This window comes from Ovis canadensis, chromosome 2 (genome assembly GCF_042477335.2).
Source record: "Ovis canadensis isolate MfBH-ARS-UI-01 breed Bighorn chromosome 2, ARS-UI_OviCan_v2, whole genome shotgun sequence".
NCBI classification, from domain to species: Eukaryota; Metazoa; Chordata; class Mammalia; order Artiodactyla; family Bovidae; genus Ovis; species Ovis canadensis.
In genome coordinates, this window is record NC_091246.1 from 251401325 (window position 1) to 251411700 (window position 10376).

At 59.2% G+C, this 10376-nt stretch overlaps 1 protein-coding gene across 1 annotated transcript; it reads left to right on the forward strand.

The window, feature by feature from the left end:
- The first annotated feature begins 5676 nt into the window (after positions 1–5676).
- CAMK2N1 (calcium/calmodulin dependent protein kinase II inhibitor 1) lies at positions 5677–9814 on the forward strand. Its single transcript, XM_069575081.1, has 2 exons — positions 5677–6912; positions 8492–9814. The coding sequence occupies exons 1-2, from the start codon at positions 6747–6749 to the stop codon at positions 8560–8562; spliced, it is 237 nt and encodes a 78-aa protein (XP_069431182.1). The 5' UTR covers positions 5677–6746; the 3' UTR covers positions 8563–9814.
- The last annotated feature ends 562 nt before the right edge of the window (positions 9815–10376 follow it).

The following is a 10376-nucleotide window of genomic DNA, read 5'->3' on the forward strand; positions in this document are numbered from 1 at the left end:
ACTCCCAGGTGTCCACAGGGAGGCAGTATCACCCAACGTTTGAGAGGCTGGCCCGGACTCAGACCTGCCGCCTCTCCAGGACCGGGTGTACTGCTTTGGGCTCCTCACTCAACTTCTTGTGTGGTTACTGAGTGTGGATATGTGTTCCCGGGGTGTGGGAAGCTCTTCCCAGAGATGGAGTTGTGGTCAGGGGCCTACCCTTTCTGAACACAGTGGGGTCAGCTCCTCCTTAGTCCCCGTTAGCGGTCATGGTTTACTCAGCTCATCCACTGATGAGGTCAGGGGTTCTTGAGTCAGACTTCAGGCCTCTCAGGAGCCTGGTTAGATATTCAGAGCCCAGGTGCTGAAGCCAGACCACGGATGCCAGCCTCCTGAATCCCCACCGTCTGTCCGCTAGGCTACGGTCATCCCTGGGCTTGTCTGCAACGCTCAGGGTCACGCAGACACGGCCACAGCTCTCCTCCTGGCCTGGGCCTGAGCGAGGCAACTGTCCCCCAGGGTGACACGGAGCCCCAGCGCCTCCCGCCTGCTGGTTCTGGGCTGGTCTCTCAGAGGTCCGAGGACCCACCCCCCCTCCCCCCCGCCCCCCGCCCCCGGTCCCTCCCACCCTCTGCGTGAGGGTGTGCAGTGGCTGAGCAGGGAGAGTGCAGGCAGGGCACCAGTGATCCACCCCTCACCCCACACCCACCATCTCCTGGTGAATCTGGGCTCTTTGGCTGCCCTCACCTGTCCTCACTGTTTCTGACATTCTGAAGAGCCCGTGGGACTCTCACTTTGCCGGGTCGTTGGTATAATAAAATCTTTTTAAAAGTTGCCCTCTGATCTTTTTATTCTAAAGGAACACAGCAGACCTTGTCGTTGCAAAGAACCCTCTTATTTTGTGACTGATTGTGTGTGTGGCCGGAGGTCCCCTCCAGATACCGTTCTGAGCTGCGGTGATGTGCAGGGGTGTGAGACCCGGGGCAGGAGTCCAGTCCCCACCAAGGGCCCCCACTCCCCCGCCTGTGATGGAGGTGGTGGGACCAGACGAACTCTAGAGGCAGTTTCGTGCAGAGCTTTCTAGAACTCTGGGCACTCTTTGGAGACCCTCTGGGGAGGATGAAGGGCCTAAAAGGTGGGGTCCTGAGCCCCTAGCTCCCCAGCAGCTTGCCCTTTATCTACTTTGTATTTACTGAGGTTTCCTGTAAGATTTTATCTGAAGAAAGGGTCTTGGTGATTAAATAAGGCAAAGCGAAGAAGCCACTCCTCTGAGTTTTTGCAGGGAAGAACTGTGGCTGTCACGAAAGTCCTCTGCAGATATTTGCTGAATGAAGGAAAGGTGAGTCAACTCTTCCTGGGTTGTTGCTTGAGTCTAGGTCTGAGCCACCCCCAGTAGGCTGCTGCTGCTGCTACGTCGCTTCAGTCGTGTCAGACTCTGAGAGACTCCATAGATGGCAGCCCACCAGGCTCCCCCGTCCCTGGGGTTCTCCAGGCAAGAGCACTGGAGTGGGTTGCCATTTCCTTCTCCAGTGCATGAAAGTGAAAAGTGAAAGTGAAGTCGCTCAGTCGTGTCCGACTCTTCCCGACCCCGTGGACTGTAGCCCACCAGGCTCCTCCGTCCACGGGATCCTCCAGGCAAGAGCACTGGAGTGGGTGCCATTGCCTTCTCCACACAGTAGGCTACCAGGCTTTTATTCACCCTGTGCTTATGTTCGTGTGTGTGTTTGTACATATGCGCGGGGGGCGGGGGGGGGTGGGCGGCAGAGGCCCAGCCTTTCAAGGTGGGTGGGGAACTGGTGGCACCAGGTTCCAGTCACCAAGGTGAGAAGGCTGGAGGCAACGCGGGTGTTTATCCAGCCTTGGCTCAGAGGGGTGTCCCCTGCTGGGAGGACTCTTGGCATCTCTGGCGGTGACCCGCTGGCCGTTAGGGAGCACTGCATCCCAGCCTGATGGACCATCAAGGGTCTGAGCCAGCCCCGTCAGGCTCAGCATTCCCAGGGCTCCGCCCCACGGGAACCTGGGCTTGAGCTGCCAGGAGAGTCCCCACCCCAGGGCTGAGGCATCCTGTAGCCTCCCTCTTCTCTAAGTCTCCCCATTACTCTCTGATGCTGCAGACCATGCCTTGGTTTCCCCATCTGGGCAGGAGAGAGGGGAAGGGAGCCAGGGAGCAAAGGCAGGCAGAGCGTGTATTTGACGCTGGGACCCATCTGGGGCTGGCTCTCTCCTTTTCTGTTCTGCGGACCCTAGTGCCAGGCTCAGGGCACGGCAAGGCCTTGCAAACATGCATCTTTAACCGTGGAGTATTCGTGCTGAAAAAGCTCACTGAGATGGTCCCTGTCCTGTGGTTCTCAGTTTGCAGAGCCCCAGGGTTTGGTGAAAGGGCTTTCAGGTGAGGTTTGAGGGGGAAGCTCCCACCTTGGCCTCAAGCAAGGTTTTATCTACGTTAGATTTGACAGACCTGGTTGATTTTGCAGCTGAAAAAAAAAAAAGATGTGATTTTTCTCCAAGTTTCCCACTTTGTGATGCAGAGTTAGAGGCCTAGAGGAGAGAATCAGCTTCTTCAGTCACAAAGAGAGTCAACAGCTAATAATTATAACTCCATTTACTGAGGACTTACTGTGTGCCAGGCACGTGATACATATATAATCTCCTTCCCTGGAACAAGCCACCAAGTAGAAACAATTTTACCCCCATTTGACAGGTGAGGAAACTGAGGCACCATGAGGTGAGAGAACCACGGAGTTAGGAGATGACAAGCAGGAATTTGAACTTGGCTTGCCCTCATGGAGGCCGCTCCCTTCACCCTGGACTGCTGCCCTAGACGCAGGCTTCCTTGATGGGTTGTGTACAAAGGGGTCTCCACTCCTGCCTTACTTGGTCCGCTCCTCCATCTGCACCTGGCATCTTTAACACAGCTCTAGACGTCTGGCTCAGAGCCAGCCGCTTGGCTTTGGCAGGTAAGACAGGGATGGATGGAGACCCAGGGTACACGTCTGGGGCTCCGGAATAAAGCAATGGCCCACGGAAGGCTGAACAAGTGGAGGACGGAGCGAGGCCTTTGAAATAGGGACAGCTGGGGGGCGGCGGCGTAGGGAGGGAGGAACACCATACTGACTCACACTTTCTCTTGAAGAGCGAGTGTGTGCTCTTGGAGGCATCACTTAACCTCCAGGAACCTTATCTGTCAAATGGGCCTGCGTGACATGGCCCCGCCACTTCTGAAGGCTAAAGGGAGGCTCTGTGAAGGGAACAGTCATGGAAACACCTTTCTGATTGCAAAGTGCCATGTGCCTGAGAGGGATGCGTGGCTCAGTAAGGGTGTGGCAACTGAGTCGGGAAGGTGTGATGCTGCCCCCTTTCACCTTATGTGGGACAAGGCGAAGCAAACATCGCGGTTCCCAGGCGGCTCGGTGGTAAAGAACCCACCTGCTGACCGATGCAGGAAATGTGAGTTCGATCTCTGGGTTGGGGAGATCTCCTGGAGAAGGAGACAGTAACCCACTCTTGCCTGGGAAATGCCATGGACAGAGAAGCCTGGCAGTCTACGGTCCATGGGGCTGCAGAAAGTCACCAGTGAGCAACTAAACAACAGCACAAGGTAAACACACAGACAGATGGCTTCTCTCCTTGTTCTCGCCCGCTGTGCGTGCAGGGACTCACCAGCCCTCTCCGCCTTTCCGTGAATCTTCTGAATGGTGGGACTGTGGTGGCTGCTCAGCATGGACACCGCTTTGCTACTCGGCAATAAGGAAGGAGCCGGGGGCGTATGAGATGAGCAGGGTGGTCCCAGCCCCGTGTTCAGTGGCCAGTGTGGGCTGTCCCCTATGGGGACCTGAAGTCACAGCTGGGAAAAGTAGATTTTCTTGGCTCCATCACTATAGCCTGTGACCTTGGCAAGTCACTCATACTGTTTTTGCTAACAGTTAAACAGGGATGTACTGTCTCCTCTTTCTGTCTCAAAATGTGTTTGAGAAGCAAGGTCAATAACGGATGTGAGGATGCTTTTGGGGGGTAGGGGAGGAAGAGAAAGCCTGATACAAGACCAAGAGCTTCTTTTAACCATCATCCTACTTCTGATGCTTTTGTTTTCTCTTCCAGCGCTTGGCCTGGTGCGAACCTCAGAGCAGACGCTCAGGAAAGCCTTAATGAATGGAGACAGGCGGCTTGTGGAGCGAAGCAAAGGAGGCCAGAGGCCTGCGGCTTCTCCCACTGACAAGCTGGGAAACTTGGAGCAGGTTCCTGACCCTCTCTGGGCTTCCGTTTCCCAGACCGTAAACGAGGAGACTGGACTGGGTCCTCTCTGCGGATCCTTCCAGCTCTGGCGGCTCTGAAGTGGGAATGAATGAAGTGCTTCTGTTCCTTCTCGCTAAGCCATCTCCCAAGTGTTCGGTGCACATTTGCGCCCGGCCTGGCGCTGGAAGCCTGATGTCACCTTATTTTCCTAACGGTCCTGTGAGGCACACAGGCAGCTAGTGAGCCACAGGCCCCATTTCACAGCTGAGATCATGGAAGCTCAGAGAGGGGATGTGACGTGCCCAAAGTAACCCCGCGAGCCAATGGCAGGACAGGGATTCAAGCTCAGGCCTGAGTCCAGAGGCCATGCCCACTGCATCTGCCTCCCGGGTTCTCAGCCCCCTTCCTCCCATCTCCCTGGGGCGTCTGGCCTGGGGAGGCCAGCCTCTCTTTTGACAGTTTGGGGAGGGGGCTGGACTGGCCCCTCTCAGGATGCCCCTTTACCCCTCTAGCACTGAAACCACGCAGAGTTCTAGATTTAAGGGGCAAGTGAAGCTGAGGCTGCCCTTTTGCTATTGGTGGGACTCCTCAAAGGGCAGCTGGTCGAGCCAGCTGACACTCATCGGGGGACCACGATGTGTTCCCCTGCCCTGCTCTCATCATGCTCCGTGCCCTTGGCACAGCCGCCCCTTTCGGTGGTCAAGCTGGCTCTGCTGCTAAAGGCGTCTCCGGGGGGAGGGCAGGTGTTGTTGACTCTGAGTGAGGATAACGAGCCCTCCTCACGCACCTTGCCCCCCTCGGAGTTACCATCTGCTCGGCAGGCACGCCTCCCAGGCCTCTGGGGGCTGCCCCCGTGTCTCCTTCCCGGGATCCAGAGCCCGCTCCTCGGCCCCGAAGCCATCGTCTCTCCCCAGGGCTTGTGGCTGTTGCTGGAAGGGAGGTCCCCGAGGGCAGAGGGCTGGAGGCCCGCGACGTCCCTAGAGGAGGCAGCGGGCGCCAAGGGCCGGGCATCCCGGGCGAGCCGGCGTAATGAGGTGCTCCCCTCTCCTCGGGGAGGCGGGGCCGCCCCACCTCCGCCTCCACCCCGAGGCCCCGCTGCGGCCCCAGTCCAGAGCCCGGGCGGGGAGCCGGGCCTTCCAGGGCGAGTGTGAGGCCCAAGGGGCCGAGCCCCGAGAGTCTAAAGTGGTCGCGTGGTGATGGGGGCAAGGGGCTCCCCGGTTGGCGCCGGCAGGGGAGATGGGTCCACAGGTCGCCGGGTGCCCTCCGACTTCTGGTCCCGTCTCTGGCCTCCAGGGAGACCGGCATCCATCTGTCCTTCCCCGTGTGCGCGTCGTAGGTCCCCTGCACCCCGCTCCCGGAACCCCCCCCATTGCCCCCCTCCCCTGCCCCGGCGGGAGGCAGAGCCGGGGTGGGGGCTGGTCCCACGCGCAGCCGCCGCGCACCAGCTCGGGACCGGGTAAACACCCGCAGGAGGGGGTGCGGGGGGAGCGGGCGGGGAGGAGGCTCCCGGAGGCCGCCGGGCCGGGGCGGGGCTCGCCGGGGGGCCCCCTCGGCGCGGGCAGGACGCGGGTGCCGGGGGCGGGGGCAGGAAGCCAGCCGCGGCCCCGTGACGTCGCCCGGCTTCCAGGGATCGCTCCCCGCGGCCCGGGTCCGCTCCTCCCCGCGCTCCCCCCGGCCTCGCCTCCGCGCCGCGGCCGGCATATCTCGCTCGCGGGCTGGCTCCGGGTCCCAGCCGCCTCCTGCTCCCTCTTCCTCTCCTCCTTCCCTTTCTCTCCCTCGCGATCCCCATCTCCTGTCGCCCGCCGGCCTCTCGGCTCCCGAGCTGGACGTTCCCTCCGCCCCCTCTCTCTCTCCTTCCTCTCCCTGTCTCTTTCGGTCAGTCCCCCTGCCTCCCATTCTCTCTGCGTCTCCGCTTCTCCGCGCGTCTCCCTCCGGGTTTCTCGCTCCCCCCTCCCTCCGGGCATCCTCTCCCGCCCCCCGCCCCCCGTGCCCTCCCTCCTCGTTCGCTCCCCTCCCCCTCCGCCCCTCGCAGCCCCGCCGCTCGCAGCTCCCCAGTCAGCCTCCCCGAACCTGCGCCGCCGCCGCCGCAGGACCGGCCGGCCCGGCTCCCCGGGGTGCGCCCTCCTCGGCCCCGCGCCCTCGGGGCTCGCCGGCTCAGCCTACCCCCCGCCTCCGGCTCTCGGCCCCGCCCGGCCCGGCAGCAGCCCCGCGCCCGAGCGCGCCGAGGATGTGAGTCCCGCTCGCCTCTCCCGGAGCAGCATTCCCCGGCGCGCCGAGCCGGAGCGCAGCGCAGCGCAGCCGCGGGCGCTGGCGGGGTCGCTCGGGCCGGCCGCGCGCTCCCGATCCAGCGGCGCCCCCACCCCACCGCCACCGCACCGCCGCCCCGGGCCTTTCGCCGGCGCCGCCGCCGCCGCCGCCGCAGCTCGCGGGCCGTTCCCGGCCGGCCTGCCCCGGCCCCAGCGCCGCTGACCCTGTCCGCCGCGGGCGGGGACGCGGGCGGAGGAGGTGCCGCCGCGGAGCCCCCGGACGCGACCATGTCGGAGGTGCTGCCCTACGGCGACGAGAAGCTGAGCCCCTACGGCGACGGCGGCGACGTGGGCCAGGTCTTCTCCTGCCGCCTGCAGGACACCAACAACTTCTTCGGCGCCGGGCAGAACAAGCGGCCGCCCAAGCTGGGCCAGATCGGTCGGAGCAAGCGGGGTGAGTTCGCGCCCCACTCCCCGATTCCCGTTTCTCGGGCACCCCGGCCTGGTGGCTGTTCGCTAGGGTCTCCGGCACCCGGGGGACCGCTCCGACCCACTAAAATCTCGTCGCGCAGAATTGCGGGGAGTGGGGGCTGGGGGATCCCGCACTGCGGGCTCAGCTCCGGCTGGCCTTGGGAACCCCTCCCCCTCAGCCCGACCCGCGTTTGGGGTCACCCAGGGGGCGTGGCGGCCACTCGCTGCCGCAGGGGGCAGAAAGGTTTTCCCAGGTCCCTGCCCGAGCCAAAGTTTGCTTTCTGATTTCTAGTCCTGCCCCCTTTTGCGCCCCTTTTGCGCAATGTAATTGCAGCTGCACTCCATCTACAGCCCGGGTGTGTGTGTGTGTGTGTGTGTGTGTGTGTGTGTGTGCTGGGGGGGGGCGTCCTAGGGCTCCCCAGGGGACGGCGCGGGGACTGCGGGCGGAGGCCCGGTTCCTGCGGGGAATACGAGGGGCTTGCGGATCGCAGGGGCTTTTCATTGTTACTTGGCAGGGGGAGGGTGTTTGCGGAGCCCCGGGGCTCGGCGCGGGAGCTGGAAAAGCCCGGGAGAGACCGGGACTCGGCGAGGCTCCAAGAGGAGCTCCAGAGGCGCGGGGACCAAGAGGGAGACCGACGGTCGCCGGGAGAGACCGAGGCACAGAGACAGGGAGGGAAGCCGCTGGCGGAGGCAGGGGGAGGCCGGGAAGAGCAGAGCCCGAGACAAAGCTCGGGAGAGAGCGAGCCGGAGCCGGGGAGACCGCGAGCCGGGGCCGCGAGTCTAGCGGGGACGCAGGAGCCGCTGAAACAATGAGGGCGACCGACACCCCGGACACAGAGAGAGAGGCCTGGAGACCTCGACAGGTGACCGTCGCACTGGGAGATGATGGAGAAACCGAGGATGGGCAGGCTAGGCAGAGATGGAGAGAGAGGCGGATGCGGAGAGGCGGGCGAGCCCCCGGCCGGCAGCTGAGAGAGGCTCCGACCTCGGGAGCCGCGAGTGCGGAGAGGCCAAGTCCGCCCGCAGGCAGCGCGGAGGGGCGGGGGGCTGGCCCCAGCGAAGCCTGAACCCCCTGACGGGCTGCACGCTGTGTGATCGGCCCCCTGACGTCCCCGCTGGCTCGCGCACCTCTGAACACCACCCACCCCCCTGGCCTTGGCTGCCCCCGCGCTGCGCTCGGGGCACCCGGGGAGGGTCCCAGCCCCCTCTCTGACCCCGGAACCTTTTTTCGAAAGAGATGCGCTCTCCAGGATGAGTGGCGGTGGGGATGCCGCGGGGTGAAAACCAGGCCGGTGCGCGCCCGGGCTGCAGGCAGGGCTGCGGGTTTTCTGCCCTTTCAGCTTCCAGTTCTCAGAACCGTGTTGGGACGCAGCCTCGGGGTGGAGGTGGGTCAGAGGAAAGCCAGAGACGGACCCCTGGCTGAGACGAGGAGGATGGGGCTGTTCGGCGAGTGTGGAGCCCCCTCCCTCTCTTTCCCTCCGTCGCTGCCTGTCAGAGACCCTCCCCCGGCTAGGCCCAAATAAGAGCGCTCACTTCTGCTTTTCTCCCCGTTTTTTTTGCAGTTGTTATTGAAGATGATAGGATTGATGACGTGCTGAAAAATATGACAGACAAGGCACCTCCTGGTGTCTAACTCCCCCAAAGACAATGAGTTAAGGGAGAGAATAAGAGTGAGACCGGCGGTTAACAGATATTGGCAAAAAGAGCATGAAAAGAGAAAGCACTTTGAAATTGATTGCTAGCTTGCTACCCGCGAGGAAATCAACAACCTGTATCCGTGTCAGGCCGGGAGACAGATGAGGCGAGAAGGAAAAGGCTCTGGGCTCCTTTGCAAAAATAAAAATGAAAAAAAAATTTTTAAAAATTAAAGAAATCACTATATACACACATGTAAAGAAATAAAAAGTCTCAGTTGCAGCTATTTGTCAAAGTTAATATCCATTTCTTTTTATATACAGTGAATATTGCGCAATTATAGATCTGGATTTTGAACCACTTAAATAATGAAGCAACACCGGGTGTTTTGAGGTGTTGGCATTCTTCAATGATTTGGCTGTTCCCAATGTTTACATTATTTAATCTTACAAAAATGATTCTGTGCACTTGGATGTGAAATGCTGTTCGGTTATTTTTTTTTATGTTGTTATCTTTGGATGTACAAAACAAATCAGAAAATATCTCTATAGATATTCCATCCTATTTTGGTCATCTTTTGAAGTTATCAAGAGTGTGTTTAAAACAAGAAGAGAACTTTTCTAAGGAATCATGCATAGAAGGAATCCTTGCTTTATTTTAAAATGAATTGTAAAGCTTGTGTTTCTTTGTTGCTACAAGCTATTTGCCCAAGTTAATGCAAACGAACACATTTTATATGTCAGGAAAAAAAAAACACACATAAAAAAAGCAGAGAAAAAAAATGCTTGAGCTTTTTCTAACCTCTCCCTGCAGTCTGTTGTGTGAGCAGCCTGTTTTTTTCTCTAATATTGTGTCAGTTTATTCTCTTTAATGGACTGTAAAAAAAAATGTAATCACGAGAGTGCCAAATATCTTGAAATGCCAAAAGGCATTTTGGTTTCTTTTCTTTTCCCTGTGCTCTGAGTCCACGTAAAGGAATGCTTGGAGTGTCTTTTTCTGTTATTTATAGGGGTTCTCTTAAGGCACACCAGCTGCCTGTTTTGCATGGTATTTGCAAAAATGCCTCTTGCGTGAGGAAATCTTCTGCCCTTTTTTTGTTGTTGTTGTTGCAACTTTGGACCTCCAGAGGTTTCTTCCTTACCCTACCCTGTTGTCCCCTCTTTTCTTAATTCGATATTCTGTATGTTGCACCTTGAACCAGCACACAGGGCTATTTCTCCGATGTACAATAAAAGAGCTGTTCCTGTGTCTCACTGCGCTCTTTTCTCAGCTTTGGCTGGGAGGGAAGGGGGGATTTGCTTTTTGTCTCTGCTGGCTGGAGAAGGGAGGAGGGGACAGTAGCTTTGGTTGGAGAGGCAAAAAGGCAGTGTGGAGGCCACTGTGGGTTGGGCTCAAATGATAGAAAAGACAAGTGGATTGGCAAGGCCGTCCCCTAAGGGCAAGTGCATCCAATTTGGATTTGCATTGGGCTCTCCCTGCTTCCCTGAGTTCCCTGGTGGGGTGTGTTGGTTGGCAGGGAGTCAGTCTTGTGAAAGGCAAAGTTTGGAGGCGGGCAGACTTGGATTCAAATCCCAGCTCCTTCACTTCCTAGCTCTAGGCATTCGAGCAAGTCTATTCATTTTTGGTGGTTCAGACAGTAAAGAATCTGCCTGCAATGCAGGAGATCCAGGCCGGGTTTAACCCCTGGGTCGGGAAGATCCCCTGGAGAATGGAATGGCAACCAGCTCCAGCGTTCCCTGGAAAATCCCATGGAGCCTGGCAGGCTACAGTCCATGGGGTCGCAAACAATCGGACACGACTGAGTGACTAACA

Bases quoted from the DNA above. Each gene is read 5' to 3' on its own strand.
- CAMK2N1 (XM_069575081.1), top strand. From the start codon at position 6,747: ATGTCGGAGGTGCTGCCCTACGGCGACGAGAAGCTGAGCCCCTACGGC. The intron at 6,913-8,491 runs GTGAGTTCGCGC...TTTTTTTTGCAG, and splicing joins GATCGGTCGGAGCAAGCGGG to TTGTTATTGAAGATGATAGG.